The sequence below is a fragment of the Macaca nemestrina genome, chromosome 1 (genome assembly GCF_043159975.1).
Source record: "Macaca nemestrina isolate mMacNem1 chromosome 1, mMacNem.hap1, whole genome shotgun sequence".
NCBI lineage: Eukaryota > Metazoa > Chordata > Mammalia > Primates > Cercopithecidae > Macaca > Macaca nemestrina.
In genome coordinates this window covers 156,518,014-156,537,091 of record NC_092125.1, presented here as the reverse complement: position 1 = coordinate 156,537,091, position 19,078 = coordinate 156,518,014, and the positions used below count along the sequence as shown (strand labels likewise).

General features: G+C 42.1%; 1 protein-coding gene across 5 annotated transcripts in view; it reads left to right on the top strand.

Annotated features, from left to right (window-relative positions):
* LOC105482674 (ST6 N-acetylgalactosaminide alpha-2,6-sialyltransferase 5) overlaps positions 1–19,078 on the top strand; it is a 187,311-nt gene that overhangs the window by 154,176 nt on the left and 14,057 nt on the right. For 3 of the 5 annotated variants that reach the window (XM_011742891.2, XM_011742893.3, XM_071090946.1), the window contains 2 exons: positions 12,542–12,951; positions 18,610–18,717. The exons of 1 other annotated variant lie outside the window; for it this stretch is intronic. In XM_011742891.2, the coding sequence (XP_011741193.2) occupies positions 12,542–12,951; positions 18,610–18,717 (518 nt within the window). The remainder of the gene's footprint in view (positions 1–12,541; positions 12,952–18,609; positions 18,718–19,078) is intronic. One more of the 5 variants, XM_011742892.3, reaches the window with a different exon arrangement.

The window sequence follows — 19,078 nt, the reverse complement described above, 5'->3', positions numbered from 1 at the left end:
GTTTAGGGAAGGATCCTTGAGAAAGGGATGCTTTGAATGGGAGATGAAGGAGTTCCAAAAATCATAGACAGGGAGAGGCAGAGAGGGTAAGTTTAAATATTATTATCTCAGTTAAGTCACAAAATAACTCTGCGAGGTTGGTATTATTGCTGTGGTTTACAATTGAGGAGACTTGGGTTCCAGAGGAAGCATGTGCAAAGACCTGAGGCCAGACTTTATGAATAGTGCCACCTGGAGCTACAAGGTCGAGCAAAGTCAGTGTGGCTGGAGTAGAGAGGAACCATGAGAGGCATGAGATACAGAGGGACTTGCCAAGGAGTTCCTAATTAAAAGTGCATTTTAGAAAGCCCACTCTGGCTGGTATGGAGAATGGATTGAGGTGGATGTGGGAGGACTGGCTTTGAGGCATGGCAGTGACTGGGTGAAGATGATAGTGAGTTGAACTAGGGGTGGAGTCAGGGGAAGCAACCTGCAGGAAGATAGAAATGATTAAAGTCAACAGACACACAGGAGGTTGGGTCAGCAGGGTCACTGAGTGGCTGGATATGAGGGGAGAGGTACTGGCAGGTTATTCCACAAGGCTCTCTTTATATCTGTAACAATTAAGCCATAATAATACTAATAGCTACTGCTTACTGAGTGTCTACCATAGTCATTTTATAGATGAGAAAACTGAGACTGAGAGTAGGGAAGTACCTACCAATAGATGACTGAACTGAGATCTGAGCCCCAGCCTGACTCCCAAGCTAGTGCTCTCTCCACTCTAATGCTACACTTACAATTCTGGTCAATTCAATATTTTTCTCATTTGGTTGACTGAAACCTCAGCTTTTTTTCCCAATTTAATTCAGCTATATTTACGACTCCAAGTTCTCATAATTCTTTTGCCTTTGACCATTAATTCTCAGTTATCCTCCAGATTTCGGGCCATGCTATGTTTATCTTAGGGACATTTCAAACAGCAGAGGCCAAAGAAGCCAGTTTCGTGGAATCGGGCTTGTCGGGCCACATTAAATATCACCTCACTCTAATGAAAATGCAGCTTTTTGTTTGTTCTAATGAGCGCAGGGGGCCTTTATGTCCAATCTCTTCCTAGAGGAAGTAATTGCATACGAGTGACCTTTGAAGGAAATCACATCAGGGAGTTATTTGAAGGCACTGAGGTGAGCCAGTGTGTAACATCAACCAATGTACTAGCGTTCCAGAAAAGAAACAAATAGGCTTGTCCCACTGACAACTCGTCCATGCCCCCTTTGGACAGAGGAAAATCATCTACTGCTTGCTGAGAAAGTGAGGCACTGAGGCACAGAGCTTTCTTTAACTATTTCTTGAACACCTGCTGTATGCCGTGCACTGTGCAGAATCGCTGCCTCATGGTGCTCCTGTGGCAGGGAACAGACAATGCAGAAATTTAAAAAAAAATTTAAATCATTAAAGATTTTGATAATTACCAGGAAGGAAACAAATTGGGTCATGAGAGGTGGCAAACTGTACCTCAACTTCCTCATCTAGTTAAAAAAGAGAGAATAGTGGAATTTGCCTCTCGGGGCTGTCTTCAGGACTAGGTTAGATAGTGTAGGTATTGGGCTCGGAAGAGGTCCTGGCACATTAGTTGAACACTTAGTCAGTGTTATGCATGGTTAACATCTTTATTATAGAATAAGGGGGGGAGGCAGTCAGGAAGGGCCTCATGGAGGAGGTGACATTTAAGCTGAGACCTGAGAGATGAGAAGGAACCAAGCTTATGAGCAACTGGGAAAGCAAAGGCTGGAGACCAGAGAAGGAATGCCTACTGTCTCCCAGGAACAGAAAGAAGAGGGAAATCAGCCAGGCCAGAGAGTAGAGAGTAGGGTGGGGAGTGAAATGGGTGAGGGCCATGAGGCAGACAAGATCCCAACCAGGTAATTAACTCAGTTTTATTCTATAAGCAAGAGAAGGGAGTGGTGTGGGCTATGCTTTGAAACCACACTCTGGCAGGCGTGCAGAGAATGAACTGAAGGGTGAAAGCTGCAAGACAAAGAAGGAGAATTACAAAGTCGAGGCACCAGAGGGAGGGTGTTAGGCAGAGGGTAGCGACCTTGTTGGTGGCACAGTATTAGTTTCTTAGGGATACCAGAACAAATTATCACAAATCGGCTGTGCTAAAACCACAGAAATTTACTCACAATTATGGAGGTTAAAAGTCTGAAATCAAGGTGTTGGCACAGCCTTGTTCCCCCTTCAAGCTCTAGGGAAGGATACTTCCTTGCATCTTCCAGGTTCTGGTGGTTGCCTGCGAATCCTCCACGTTCCTCACCTGCTAGACGCATCACCCCAGTCTCTGCCTCTGCCATCAAGTGGTGTTCTCTCTGTGTGTCTCTGTGTTTTGTGTCTCTTCTTATAACTTCACCAGTGACTGGATTGAGAGCCTGCCCTCATCCAGTATGACCTCACCCTGACTTACATCTCAATTACACCTGCAAAACCTCTGTTTCTAGATAAGACCATATTCACAGGGACCAGAGTGTAGGGCTTCAACATAGCTTTTGAGGGAGGCAGAAAACCTACAACAGCAAGTTGAGTCTTGACTGTCCCACCTCTAAGGGGCTGGGCTGGCCTGACAGTAACCCCCCATGGCCCAGCTTCTGGGGCAAGAAAAACCCCCAGCCATGCACAGAGGTATTCAGCATCTTTCCTGTAATTGGGAGTTGAAATGCTGTGTAGCTATACCCAGTTGCTTATTCCAAATAAGCAGGCAGGTGGTGGAGAGGAAGGCAGCCCGCTGTGTGAGGGCAGCATATTAAACAAGGAATGTTCCTCCTTATTTATCTGTTTCCTTAAAACCACTTACACTTTTAGGTTGCAACTTAAGTGTACTATTATTTAATGATTCCTTTTCCGTGAGTACCCAGTGACTTTGAACAGTCTATGAATACAGGTGGATTGTCTTGGATTTTTGGAAGTGAGGAGACTTGGGGTTCATCCCAGATGCTATCTTTTGTGTATGGTTTTGGACAAATCCCATAGCCCCATGAGCTTCGGCTTCTTCTGTAAAATGAGAATGTTGGCCCAGCCCAGTGCTTCTCAACCTTGAGGATGAATCAGAAGCACCTGGAGGGCTTAGGAACACACAGATTGCTGGGCCCCATCCTGGAACATCTGATTCAGAAGGTCTAGAGCAGTGCCTGAATATTCGCATTTCTGGCAAGTTCCTAGACTTTGTTGTTGCTACTGGCCTGAGAACCACACTGTGAGAATTACTGGCCTAGATCATCTCTGAGATTTCTGCAACAATATTATTCCATGAGTCTATGAAACTCATTTTAATGTAAATGACTAGGTGAAGTGAATTTTCTAACCTTAGCTAACAAAATTTGGATTCAGTATAAAAATATGTCTCAGCTACTGCTCACTCTATTTTTCACTTTGGGTTTATCTCTCTAGACTTAAGAGTGTTGTACAGAGAATAGAAAAAGAGATGGGCCATTTAAACAACACTCTTAAGTGTAGAGAGGTACCCAAATTTTGCTAGGTAACATTAGAAAATTCACTTCATCTCCTGTGTCTAGTGGGGCCTCCACATACAAGGCTCCCAGAGAAGTCAGCTGAATGTTGGCTCAGAGCTCAATAGAATCACTTAGCTTTAGTCGCATTTATTTAGGGTGGAGGGTGGGGCACAGTAGATGCAATTGAAAACCTGAGAATAATGGCATAAATAAGCCCATGAAAAGATGTTCATCATTAGTCACTCAGAAAATGCAAATCAAAAGCACAATGAGGTACTTCTTTTCACCCATTAGAATAATCAAAAGAGACAGTACTAAGTGATGACAAGGATGTAGAGAATTGGAACATAGTGGGTGGGAATGTAAAATGGTGTAGTCACTTTGGAAAGAAGTTTAGCAGTTTTTCAAAATGTTAAACAAAATTGTCATATGACCCAGTAATTCCCCTGCTAGACATCTATTCAAGAAAAAATGAAAACATATGTCCACATACAAATTTGTATGCAAACGTTTATAATACCATTATTCACAATAACTGAAAAATGGAGACAAATCCAATGTACATCAAGTAATGACTGAATAAACAAAATGTGGTATGGACAAAACTAAAGTACTGACACATGCTAGACACATATGTATATATGTACAAGATGATGCAGAATTTTGATGAACCTCAAAATTATTATGCTAAGTGACAGAAGCAAGACACAAAAGACTATATATGTATTATTCCATTTATGTGAAATGTCCAGAAAATGCCAATCTTTAGAGACAAAAAGTAGATTAGTGGTTGCCTAACGCTGGGCATGGAATGGAGAGTGACTATAAATGGACATGAGATTTCTCTTCAGGATGATGGAAATGTTCTAAAATTAGGTCATGGTGATGGTTGCCCAACTCTGTAAATATACAAAAAAAATTTTTAATTCATGTTTTAAATTGAGGGATTTTGTGGTTTGCAAATTAATCTCAATAAAGCAGTTAAAATAATTTTAAAAATAGAATGGAATTAAATTTAAAAAACTAATGGGATTTCCTGCATCTCCCTCTGAAGGTCATTTAGTGCTGAAGGTGGTTATGACATATGCAGATTCCAAATATTGGGCTTTAGAAAATATTATTCTAGTTACCCAGTGAGAAAATAGCAGGAACTGCTTACTGGAAGAATGGGGACACTTAAATACAACAAACACATCTATTTCACACTCGTTATGTGCCAGACACTGTGGTGAGTGCTTTACATGGCTTATCATTCACTTCCTCTTTGCAAAGTGTATTTGTTGAACGCTATGTGCTGGGCACTGTCCTTGGTGCTGAAGATACTGTGTGAACAAGACAAAGTCCCTCCTTTCAGGGAGCTTAAACATGTAGACATATAAAGATTATTTTATGTAGTGATACATGAATTTAAACAAAAACCTGGATAATGAGAGGTAGTTATAGTAGGTGGGAAAGGGGACTAGTTTAGATTGAGTGGTCAGGGAAAGCTTCCCTTGGGAGGCTGTCTGAGGTAACACCTGAAGGACGTGGAAGAGTCATCATGCAGACATGAGGAGAAGAGTGGCTTGGGTGGGATAAATTGCTAACATAAAGTATATCAGACAGCAAGGAGTAGAGAAATGACAGTGTAAGCAAGGGAGAGTTCTTTACAGGATGATGTTGAAAGGATACACAAGGATAGAAGCTGCAGATCTTGAGAGTCATGACACAGAGCTCAGTATAAAGTTTGTCTTTTCACGGAATAGTACACAACCATGAAAATGAAATCATGTCCTTTGCAACAAAAATATGGATACATCTGGAGGCCATTATCCTAAGTGAATTAGTGCAAGAACAGAAAACCAGATGCCACATGTTCTCACTTATAAGTGGGAACTAAGCATTGGGTAGTCACGGACATACAGATGGCAAAATAGACACTGGAGACTACTAGAGTGGGGAAGGACTGATAGGGGCAAGAGTTGAAAAAGCTATTGAGCATTATCCTCACTATTGGTGATAGGATCATTCATGCCTCAAAACTCAGTATCACACAATATACCCATATAAAAAATCTGCATGTGTACCCCTGAATCCAAAATAAAAGTTGAAATTATAAAAATAAATATAAAAATAAAGTTTGGTTTCTTATTCCAAAAGCAATAAGAAGCAAACAGTAAGATCTAAGCAGATGAGTGACATAATCTGATTTACATATTAAAGGGGATCCTGGGATCTACACAGGAACAGAAATATAAAAGATGGAATAAAAGAAGTGAACTTAAGAGCTAAGAGTGCTGCAAGAACTACAAGACAATGGTGGCTTAGATGAAGATGGTGGCAGTAGGGACGGTGAGAAGTGGTAGGATCAGGGGCATATGTAGTAGGATAGACCCAATAGGATTGTATGAGTTGTAAAGGGCAGAGAAAAAGAGGTATCAAGAAAGATCCTTGAATTTGGGCTTGAGCACCTGGGTAGAAGGTGCACCATTACTTGAGATGGCAAAACTTCCCTTTGAGTTTGACTTTACTATCTTCACGTCACAGATTAAAAATGGGGCTCAGAAAAGCTAAGCAACTTTGCTCCAAATTATCTATCTAATGAGTGGAAGAAGCAGAGTCAAAGCCAGTGACTCAAGAAAACTATCTTCTAAACCACTCAGTACTGCCTTCTGCCCGCGGATTTCTTGCATCCTTAGCCAGCCAGTAGATGGAAATCAGATGAGGTGGCATTCACTGGGTGGAGACAGGAAGACTTCTTGGCAGTGAAGGCTGGTGGGTGGGCTTGTCATTGAACAAAAAAGAAAGGAACAACTTGGAAGAGTAACATTTTCCTAGTGAATCACATTAAATAATCAGCATGGCTTATACCCAGTGTCAGCCTGAACTGAGATTGACAGCTAATAAAAGCATAGTAATTACAGAAAAACATCAGATTGGAAAGTGCAGAGATTCTTGAAACACCTGAAGCCATTTAATATGTCTTATGTTTGCTCCAGACCAACAGGCAGCTCCCAGAGCAAGACCGGTCTCATTACTGAGCTAATGGACATTGTGCTCTGAGGTACTTTTCCCTCTGCCAAATAAATCAGAATTTTAAAAACGGAAGCCTGATATTGCCATACTGCAAATGTTTGCAAGGACATCGCTGAGTGGTTTAGGTGTCAAGTTTAATTTGAGTTGGCCTGGCCTATTCTCTTAAGGAAGGCTCCAGAGGCATCAGCTAGGTCACAGGGAGAATTCCTTCTGCTCTTGCTCTTCAGGCTGTGACAGATACCAGACCTTGATACCCTGAGCACGCTTCCCAAGAAGGGATTGCTCCTGTCGTCACAGCCCAAAGGAGTTAGTTGTGATGAAAGTTGTCATGCTTCCCTATTCCATGATGTTAGGTTTGTTTGGGGATTTTGTTGATGATGGTGCTGGTGCTGGTTTTTGTTGTTGTTGTTGTTGTTGTTGCTGGGGGCAGGTGGGGGTGATGGAAGGAGAAACTCATTCACACATTCTAAAATATTCATGAGTCCTCCTCTAAACTGCAGATAGTGTCTTAGATTCTGGGATGATGGCAAATACCTAAAATTATCAAAGAACAAAAGAGACAGCAAAAATAAAATGGTAAGCTCTGAGTGTGCATGCCTGTGTGTTTCTGCACACTCTCTCTAGAGACCTGCCTCCCACTGGCTCCTGTACAGCATGCTGCTCCTGGGGGCCCAGGCTGTAGCCTTGAGCATCAGCAGCCTGGAGAACAGTCACTCCTCCATGTGCTGTGCATTTTCCTGGGCATTCTTCACCTCACAACAGCTCTAATGACCTTGGCATCAAGCTCTTACTGGGGATTAATAACTGGCTGGGCTTAATGGCCCTTACTGTGTCCTGGGCCATTTTCCCAGCCAGCCATTAATTCCAGGCAGTGCCCTGGACTCTGGTCATTATGGTTCCCTGGGCTGAGACGCTGCCCAGTGGCAAATGGCCGCAGCCTCCTCTGCAGACAGAGGTTTCCATAGCCCACCACCCTTTCTCTTTGTGGCATCTTTACCAAGGCCTGGGGTTTACAGACAAGTGATTGGTTATGGCACCACATTATATCTACTTTGTATGTGACAGGAGGTAGGTTTTGCAGAGGATAGATAAGGCAGGAGGTTGGGTTTCATTCACTCATTTATCCATCCACCTATTCAGTATTAATTAAGTGATTTTTTTAATGAGTCAGGGTGGAAGAGAGACTACTAAGCTAGGAGTGAACTAAGATAGAGACCTATGTTTCCTAAGAAGGAACAGAGTATCTCACCAATGAGGCTTTAAGGAAAATGTTCCAAAGAATGGAGGAGGCTGAACACTATGAGGAAGAAGTCGGAGAGAAGGCCTTGCTCGGCAGAGAGCCCGCTGGAGCCACCTCCCCTCTTGTGTCCTCGGCAGTGCATCATCTCCCAGGCCTACGGGCAGAGCTTCAAGTGCACCTCCCCGTGTTCCACTTAGTGATTCATCAACCCAGCATCTGAATGCTTAAGGGAAGAACATGTAAATATTACGTCAGGAATCTTGACTCACCAAGGCATGAATATTTCCACCCATATCATTAAGATGCTAAAGGTTATAATGGTACTGAGAGTATGGGAGCACGCTTCTCTCAGAGGACTGTACCAAATCATGAGAAACACAGTCACACAATTTGTACACTTTTTCGCCATTCTGCCTTCTAAAGTATCATCAGTCCCCCTGAATACAAGAAACAGACTTCATTTTGTCCTTTGGAAGTGGATCAGCCTTTAGCACATGATCTTCTCAGCTGCTGGAATTGTAACATTATGTTTAGAACAGCTATTGTCATTTTATTGGCACCCCTTACCAAAAGCACCTAAGGCATAATTCAGACTTCAATCTTTTTTGCATCGTTTGATGCATCTGCACAACTCAAAGAATGGGTGTTAGTGTCTGAGGTAATCAATACCAGAGCTCAGATTTCTCAGGTAGCAGAAATCATGAGGGTGGCTTTTTAGAACTGGGCTGACCTGGCATGTTCTGGTGATGCCCAGTAATCACAGAGGGTCAGTATGGCAAGGTCAGGAAACTTGGCCTTCTCTGAAAGAGTGTTCAGTTGGCCTTCTGTGGGCAAAGAGAAAGAAAAAGCACCAGGTCCTTGGAAGACCCCGAAGGCGATGTGCTTCACCTGCTAACCAGTCTCTGTTCTGAGAATCGAAGCAGAATAATTAATTAAGGGGAAAGAGATGCTTCTGGGACCTTTCTTCAGAATGTTTTCCCTAGTAATAATGACTATAATAAAATTATAGATCAAACCGGAAAATTCAGGATAATTCTAGGTGAGCATGATGAGAAAAAGCAGCTTCCCATGGCCTTAGGGTCCACTGGGATGAATTTACAAAGCAACCTTATTAAGCAAATGTGCTGAGTTACACAGAACCTCAGGGGTGTATTAAGTCCTCAGTGACGGTCTTTAGAATGAATGAACAAATCAATGTTGTCTGGACACAAGTATTTAGTGTCAAAGTCAGTCCTGCCATGCTCCACTGTCAACCCTCTATCAACTCTTTGCAGTCAACTGTAGTCTCTATTTCCTCAATCCAACCACAATCAGACTCTGTCACTTCTGTTCAGCTGAGACTATTTTGGCCAAAGTCATCAAATCCAAAGCCCACTCCCCAAGTCTTGTCCTATGACACTGTTGACTACTTGCTCCTTTTTAAAATCGTCTCTTCTGCTGGTTTCCATTACGTAATCCTTTCCTGGTTGGTCTCCCACCTCTCTGGCTCTTCTGAATAGGCTTAAATGTTCCCTCCTCTTTGGTCTCATGGCCCCTTGTGCCTAATTGCATTATAGCACTTACAGCACAGTCCTGTCATGGTTTTTCTGGGGGCACCCTCAACCTAGACTGTATGTTTTGGGTTTTTTTGTTGTTTTTTTTTTTCGAGAAGGAGTCCCGCTCTCTTGCCCAGGCTGGAGCACAGTGGCACAGTCTCGGCTCACTGCAAGCCCTGCCTTCCAGGTTCATGCCATTCTCTTGCCTCAGCCTCCCAAGTAACTGGGACTACAGGTGCCCACCACCATGCCCAGCTAATTTTTTTGTATTTTGCATAGAGATGGGTTTCACTGTGTTAACCAGGATGGTCTCGATCGCCTGACCTCGTGATCCACCCGCCTCAGCCTCCCAAAGTGCTGGGATTACAGGCATGAGCCACCGCGCCCAGCCGACTGTATGCTATTCTATTGTGTTATTAAGGTTGGTGCAAAAGTAGTTGTGGTTTGGGGCATGCTTTTAATGGCAATTAGTTTTGCACTAACCTAATATCTGTAGCACCAGGTTCAGTGCCTGGTACATAATAGGAATTTCACCATTGAATAAATTATCATGGAACTCTTCCCTCTTCATCATTTATGTATGGGATGTGCAAGTAAAATAAGGGAAAGGAAAGTTAAGCATTTCCTCCATTTTTTGGCCACTGAAAATGCCTCTCATCCCAACAGTTTGCCCAGGGATTCAGGACTCCTTACTCCAGGTTTCGGTAGTTTTCTGAGGGGAACAGGGGTCACCTTCTGGACATCTGGAATGTGGTTCTTCCTGAAGAAGGTTTGGTCTCAACCACATTTCAGCATCATGTACTTAATGTTGTAGTTAGATGAATCTATTTCAAATGATCCTCAAAGGAATGGAGGTATTTGGTAGAAGATTCTTGTCACTTTACTGCATCCCCTGAGCCCAGTGTCCTCAGAGTGGTAACAACACTACTGATTAAAACATAGCATCACTGTGTTTCTAAGAGGGAGGAAAGAGGCAGGGAGGTGAGAAAACATCCCATCACACTGATTCTGCTTATTCTGCTCTACTACTGTGTTGTCATAACGGTGAATCCCTTTGTCTCTGCAGTCGGGGTTTTGAGGCTCAAATTTCAACACTGCCACCGCCTTACAGTGTGATCTTGAGCAAATTGCTTCATTTTTCTATCTTTCAATACTCTCGTTTGTAAAATGAGAGCGATAATATAGTATCTTAGAGTATTAGTTGAAGGATTAATGCAATTATATTTATAAAAAATCAGAACAGTGCCTAACACAATTGTGGCCGAAAAGCACTCAATAAATATTAGCTGATTGGCCACTGTTTTCCTTTGTGCCCCCAGCTTTGCTGAGTTCTCAACAGTCCCTTACTCAGACTTCAGCAGGGCCTCCTGTCCTCATACTGTGTCACACTGTATTGTCCTCCTTTACTGACCACTGTCCCTCACTAAAGTGTAAGCTTTCAAGGCTGTTTGCCCCATTTTTGCATTCTGACTGCCTAGCACAGTGCCTGACATGTAAGAGTAATTAGATGTTGGGGGAATTATGAAAATTTGCAATGGTAGAACCTCCATTTCATAAGCCCTGCATCAATTATAAACCCTAAGTGTTCAGTGCTGATATCATGAGTACTTATTGTACAATTACTTTATGGACCCCTGCAGTCTCTTCTAAATGGGTGATAGGGAACACTGGACAGGAGCAAAAGGCTCCACACTGACCAATAATCCTGATAGCACCTATCATTTATTGAATGATCTCTGTGACAATCCTATGCTAAAGGTTCAATCACATGCAGTTGCTATTTTTGCAGGCCAAATATTGGCAGTTTCAAAGGGCTCAATCTAATACTGTATGTATCTTAATTTTTTTTATTCTACCATAGTAGAGTGAGGTTTTAACCTCAGTTAGAGATGAGAAAACTGAGACTTGTCAAGGTTAGTGACTTGCCAAGGTCCCATAGCTAGTAGGTGGTGGAAGCAAGGCTGGGCCCATCCCAGATGCAGCTCAAAGCTACATCCCAGAGCTGATGCTTTGAGGCACCACAAGGCGAGGGAAGCTGGCTGCCCTGAGGTGCTCTCAGTGTAGTTCTGAAGACACAGCCATGTCTCAGGAAACTCCCAAAGTAAACACAAAGCTGAATATATGCAATACTAAGTTGGATTCAATTTCCTGAGACAGTGAAGGAAGCCAGCGTGTCCTGTTCAAAGTTAACAGAGAAGGGCATAGGCTCTGGAAAAAGTCTAACAATGCAACATGCCTTCAGAACATCTTGATTGTCATTTTCTTGTACATTTTCTGGCCTTGGCTTCAGGTCCTAATTACATTATCTTCAAACAGCAACTAGAAATATTGCTCATTAAACATGAACACGGGAATGTTTAATTTGTTAGGATGTAGGTGTTTTGAAAGCAAATCATTGGTTCAGGGCATTGAACTGAGCGCTGCCATTGGAGTTGTCTTTGGTGAACAACATGTCTCAGCCAGAACTTCGCCAGGATGTGTATTCACTGCAGATGAGAGAAGGACCTAGGCCCTGCAATTCCTAGATGAGGTCTGTGCCTCTGAGCTTGAGGCTTTCTTTATGTTTACGAAAATGGGACAACTGAGTTTCTCTTCCTCATCCGTTAAAATAGAAGAAGCAATCCTAATTGTCATTTCAAAATTATGGCCTCTAAGGAGTTACAATCAGCATGTCATTTCCCATATGATGCTTAGTTGATGTTTATTTAGGATAAACATATTTGTACAGCATCCAAGAATTCTAATCAGTGTTTAACTTTCAATAAGGTGAGTTAAGAGCATCACAACTAGTTTCACAGCAATTTGCAGGATAGTCTTTGCTTCAACTTGGGAGTAACTTTGGACTCAAAAATACCTAGTTTTGAAAGCTAAAAGCACGACTTTATTACTTGCTAGGAATACAGGGCAACTTTGGACAAATTTGTTAACATCTGTATGCTTGAGTATCTTCATCTGTAAAATGACCACGAGAGCAACCTTGCTGGGTTGATGTGTCGATTTGGTTATTTAATATCAGTAAAGCCCTTAGTCCAGTGTTTCACAGATCGGTGCTAACTCCCTTTTGCTCTTGTCCAGTGTTCCCTGTCACCCATTTGGAAAAGAACACTAGGGTCCATAAAGTAACAGCAGAAGGGATATACTCTGACATGACGGGGAGGAGAGGAGAGATGGGTGCCCTTCTCCCAAGGCAGGGAAGTAGCCTGCTGGTGCTGAGTGAGGGTTAAGCCCTTTGCCCCTGACAGTGTCCTTCTCCCCCTGCCTTCCAGCCCCTGAAAATGCACTGCAGGGACTGTGCCCTGGTGACCAGCTCAGGGCATCTGCTGCACAGTCGGCAAGGCTCCCAGATTGACCAGACAGAGTGTGTCATCCGCATGAACGACGCCCCCACACGCGGCTATGGGCGCGACGTGGGCAATCGCACCAGCCTGAGGGTCATCGCGCATTCCAGCATCCAGAGGATCCTCCGCAACCGCCACGACCTGCTCAACGTGAGCCAGGGTACCGTGTTCATCTTCTGGGGCCCCAGCAGCTACATGCGGCGGGACGGCAAGGGCCAGGTCTACAACAACCTGCATCTCCTGAGCCAGGTGCTGCCCCGGCTGAAGGCCTTCATGATTACTCGCCACAAGATGCTGCAGTTTGATGAGCTCTTCAAGCAGGAGACTGGCAAAGACAGGTACAAAGGCACAGGGAAGAAGATGCAGGGGAGGGTGAGGATAAGTCATCGTTGGCTGACTCACCCAAAGCAAAGCTTTTGCTACAGGTTTTTGTTGTGGGCTCCACTGCTCATGTCATTGCTAGAGTTCACTTGTAGGGTCCTCTGCGTGACTGGGCTGCTCAAGCTGACTTTACAAGGCAAAGTGAAAAGAAGCATGGAGATAATTATATGGATATTTCAGGGCCTTATTTTTGAGGAAGAGGCTACACAGCTACTGGCCTTCATTGGTTAAAAGTGCAATATAACAGTTTTATTGCATTTCAGTTTACTTGCATGAACACTTACCAAAAAAAAAAAGTGTGTGGGTTTATTTTTTTCCATCAAAGGCAAACATTTATTTAGTCAACCAATATTTATTGAGTGCCCACTACTTGCTCAGCACTGCTTGGTCCTAGGGAAACAGTCAAACACAAGAGCCCACCCTCCAAGTATATAAAGTCTTGGACACTTACCAAGTAGTAACCAGTGCACTGAGGGTCTTGTGAGGGAAGAAAATGGTGCTGTAGACGTGCCCTGGGCCCCAGTCCGTGGAAACCCAAACTGTTAGCTACAACTCCATATTAAGACATGAAATCAATGTAGCGAGGCACTGAAAGATTTTTTTCTAAAGTAATGGGAAGAATGGGATAAAATGGAACAGAGTAGAATAGAAAATATATTATCAGCATTCATCCCACACAGTAAGTTAGGCAAGGTATTGTTTCATGAAACTTTTATTTCGGTTTGATAGAGATGGAGATAGATGGATAGGGATTTCTTCTCCAAGTGATGAAAATGTTCTGAAATTAGTGGTGATGGTTGCACAGTCCTGTGAATGTAAAATAAATATCACTGAATTACACACTTTAGAAAATGAAATTAAAACTGTGTGTGTGTGTGCCTCAATCACGATGTAAAAATGTATTTTTCACTATAGGTTGAAAGATTTTGGAAATTACTGGTCTGGGAGATGAGGAAAATGCTTTCTCAAAAAGATATACATAAGCTGAGACCCAGGGCAACAAGTCTTGGATAAAGTAAAGGATCTGGGAGCGGGAGGGAGAAACCTCCCTGGAGGTCCAGGGAATCAGGTGTGAGAGAACATGCAGTGGGTTGGAGAAAAGCCCCCTGTGGCTGCAGTCAGGAGAACTTGGGGGTGGGGGTGACACAAGGTGAAGAAGAGAGGTGAAAAGACGTCAGCTGGACAAATCTAGGTGAAGAAAGGACAATGAAGAATCAAGGGCCACTAGAGAGTACAGCTCTGGGTTGGAACTCTGGCTCTGTCACTCTCTAGTTGTGAGGACCCGGACAAGTTATCCAATCTTTTAGAGTCTCAGTGACCTTACTGTGAAAAGGGGATAGTGACTACCAATCACTGGAGGGACTGGTCTAATAATCAAATTACCTCATTTCTTTAATTCTAAAACCTGTACTGTTATACATTTATGTTGTAATTTATCCCGCTTACAAAAATTGTTACTGAGTCAATTGCTTATCTTTAAACTAAAGGAGAGTCAGACTTAGTGGTGCATGCCTATAATCCCAGCTACTTGGGAGGCTGAGGCAGGAAGATGACTTGAGCCCAGGAGTTCAAATCCAGTATGAGCAATATAGAAAGATCCCATCTCATAAAATTTTTTTTAAATAAAGTGATATGATAAATGCAATAAAGAATATAAAGTAATAAATCCATTATTTGGCTAGCAACTCATTATTAGAGAATAGTCTCAAAGAAAGACTTAAATCCAGTACCCCCAAATTCTTTGTGTAGAAGAGCTAAATAGTTTTTAAATCCTAGAAACCTTGTGACTAGTCAAGGGCTGGCCCAGGCAGGAGTGGGCATGGGTCTGGTGGAGGAAGGAGGAAGAGCTGGCTGTTGGTACTGTGGCCTTTCTCCCTGGAAGGCCCAGCAGACACCATGGGTAGCCCAGCCAGCAGATCACGTTGGGGATTCTGATCATCGCCAGCTGCCACAAAATCCAGTCGTGCATTGACCTTTGCAACTCACAGATAAGAGAGACTGTCACTCATTTGAATGAGTTATTTAATCAAGAAAACATTTTACAAGGAATCAAGAAGGAGGGGAGTTATTTCGTTTCATTTTTTACTTGTTGAAAAATCCGAAATAAGTAGAAACCGTCTCAACAGAAAACACTTCTCTCTTTGTAGTTTAATGGTTGATTGCTAAATAAGTATTCCTAAAACACTGCCGCAGTGTTAGCTATTTAGTATAATTAAACGTTGTTCTGGACTCCTTAAGAAATCATTTTAAGCTGATAAGTTAGATACTAAGTCATCATACCCTTTGGCCACTCAGGATCTTTAGGAAGCCATCTCACAGTAAGGCATATCCTGCTCACTAAATTCACTAAATTCTGACCAATGAGAAGCTTTTTCTCACCCGGTCTTTCTTCCTGGTCTTCCTGGTTGGTAAGGAGGGAGCCAAAGCTTTGTGGAGGGGCTGGTGGGCCTCTTTCCACAGACGTCCGTCTGCCAGGGTCCATGTAGTCCTACTCAGGGGAATCACACTTATGAATGTGGAGGATGCCAGAGTACACTGCTGCTTCCAGAAACTTTGTGCCTCTTGCCTTCAGGAAACCATCTTAAAGAAGCCAATACTCTACTGACTTAATATTCTTAACCTGTAGCCTGCTCCAAGCTGAAAGAAACAAGTCAGAAATGGCCCTTCGGGACAAAACTATTTCTGTAAATTAAAACCTAAAACATTTAGGGTGTAACGGTATTTCTCAATGCATGCTTCTCTTGAAATCCAACAAAACAGTAGCATCTGATACATAAAGTGCAGAATATCTAACTTGCAGATGTCATGATCAGGACTTTCCTTTTGGGTGAATATTTTGAAGAAATAGAGTCATTTAATGGATTGTGATTGATAGAAGTTTCACCCTCCCTAAAAGTGGAGAAATAAGTGGCTCAGGAACAATCTGCAGTTAAGAAGTATGACAAATGACTTAGATGGCCAAGTGGTATTCTTTGATATTAAAAAGTAACTGTACTTGAAAATAACTTTATAATTGAATAAGGGTACATTAGGAAAATATGATTCAGAACCAATATTATAGTAATTAGATAAAGGAAGCATAAATGAAATAACTGCAGGAAGAATATTTCCATAGAGATTATAAATGAGATTCTGGTGGAGCAGAAAGGCCCTTAATTGTAATTTAGTGTGCACTATAGAATTATCAGCTCAGTGTGTTACTTCATCATATAAAAGAATATCTGATAATTTTCCCTAATAAGCACATGACAGCTCTTCATATTCTTTCATTACAGCTGATTAAGTATAAAAACAGTAGATATTCCTTTGTTAGAAAAAGAGTTCAACAAAGAGTTTTAGAAAGACAGCACAAAATGTTACATTTCTATAGCACGTGACCCCAAAAGGCTGTTGTTTAGGAAGTCTGGGGAATTTTAAGTGTCACTTTAAAGAACTCTTCACTTTAGTTTCTTTCGTCCTCTACCTTGCATTCTTCTCCCCATTTTACCCACAAAGCCTTTTCCTGTGCAGCCACATCCTCCTGTATTCAGGCTGTGGTTTATGATCTCTACTACATCACATAAAACAGAACCAGAGTTATGGGAGAGTTTCTGCCCCTGGAGAAAGTCCCCCTTCATGTGTCCAATAGCTCTAAAAACAGAGGGAGTATAAGTATGATTCCCAGATTAGGCTCCTGAAGCTGTAAGTGAGCTGTCATCCTCTTCCTGGGTTCCACATCCTCCCAGTTATTCACTCACCCGGATTAGGTCTAGAACACATGGCCAGTGCATTGTCATGGCCCATAGGTGAAAACAGCCTCTAACTTAAGGGAAGCCACTTCCTCTTCTTGCTCTTTGCCATTCAGTCAGCTCTACTCCGTCCCAGCTCCTTCAGTCTCAAAGGTCCTATGAATATATAGCCTTCGTGAGAAAGAAGGAAAATCATTAATACCAAACGTAGGCTGAAGGTTTCTGAATTTCCTAATTCCTGCCCTGACTACTGATGGTGGCCCCTACACAGCCCCCAGTAGCAGGGTGTTGGAAGAATTTTCTTCACGGTTGCTAAAAAGCACTGAAAGGAATGGTGAAATTATTTACCTTGTTTGCTCAACTTCGCAACTAAAAGAGGAGGAAGAGATGTCAATGTATCAACACAGCAAGCTTGGTGCTTTTCATGCATGCTTGCTCATTTAGCTCTCAAATAGCCCAGGGACAGAGATTCCTATGCCTCCTTTACAGATAAGAAATGAAGGGTCAAAGATCAACAATAACTTGCCTCAGGTCATCCAGCTGGTTATGATAGAAACAGGTAAGATTCAGCCCATGTTATTCCCAGGAGCTTTTAAATGTGCTTCCTGGGATGTTACCAGGTCAAAATACAATGGAATAGGGGAATGAATGACCAAAGGGCTTAAGAAATAGAAAGTTGAAGCCATGATCCTCAGGGATAACTAAGCCACCCATGCTGTCAGGTAATGGACAAAATGAAGGACTCCTTCAAAATGTCCTTTCTCTCTCTCTCTCTCTCTCTCTTTCTTTTTTGGTCCTTATATGAAATGGAAATAATGATGCAAACTGATTGACAGAAGGTTTTCCTTCTTCTCAAGGATGGGTGCTACACAGTGCAAATAGAAAAGCCTTCCTGCACCTCTGTTACTCACATCACAAATGGTGCTATGGCTGGGCAAAGTCAGACAGTCTGACCTTGGGGATAAGGTGTTTGAAACTGGCTAATGAGGCATGCCGTAAGCACTGAAGGAAAAGTAAAAGCAGCAACCCCCGAAGAATTGAAATTAATATCCACAGCAGTGTAGCATGGTAGGCTGAGTCATTCTCGCAGGGTCAAATTAGACCTTGGCGTTATGTCTCCACAGTTATCCTAAGGCGTAGCATATGGTAGAAGCTCATTACAGATGTCTGAATGGGAAAATTAATGAACGGTGGGGTGCACCAGTTCATTCCTTAAATTTTGTCAATTATTGGTCTCCTAATAAAAATTTTCTTATATGTAAAATGAAGCAAATATTCAGTTAAATAGAAGCATTCCTGTGGCTCTTTTCCTCTGGTCATTAGCCCATATCCAATTGAGTGTACCCTTCTTATGGAAAGACATTCAATCAAGATGTTGGTGTTAGTCTACTTGAAGGCAAGCTTTCACCCTAAGTTCAGTCAATCAACCAATTGATTAATAGATAAATACATGTGCATGTTTATTTATATTTAATAAGCTACTCATTATCTAGCCTGTTTGGCGAACAAGGAGAATTTCTAGTTACTCAAGTGTTCTTGTTAAGAAAGAGTTGTTAAACGGGGACTGTCATAAGAAATTGAGTTGTGGTAACATATACACTTAAACACTGAAACACCGATCATCATCTTTGATGATGCAGAAGTCCCTTGAGCATCTTTTATTGTCACAAATTCAACATGAGCATCAACATCAATTATGACTGTACTGTGGAATATGGTGATGTTAGTAAGAGATGTCAATTTGGCAAAGTTCCAGATATTTACCAAATGGAGGGAGAGAGGGAGAGACTCTGTTTATAGTTAGCCTTACTCCAGAAAGAATTAAAGATGGTAGTGGGTATAATGGTTACTTTATCAGCTTGCAGACTTAATTATTGTTCCTTCCAGGAAGATATCCAACACTTGGCTCAGCACTGGCTGGTTCACAATGACAATTGCACTGGAGCTCTGTGACAGGATCAATGTTTATGGCATGGTGCCCCCAGACTTCTGCAGGTAGGATTTATTCTGCAAGTGTAAATCATCAGCCGTGTTGTGCAGGGTTTATAAATATCTGATTCTGAATATCAACCATGAAACATGTCTAACTATCTTCTTGAAGCAATTAATTAGCATGTCCCAAGTTCTCATTCTAGAAACAACAAACAGCATTTAATTATGTGATATAAAATATTGAAAGTTTTTATTTGTACTGCTGGAGAATAAATCCATCTTGTGGGCTTCATTTATCCTCTGAATATTTATCAGCCAAAAGTAATGCAATAATTGGCATAATATTAATGATGAGCAAGTATTAAGAAATATTAGTTTTACTCTCATTTCAAAGGAATGTGATAATTTTTTAATGAATTAAAGA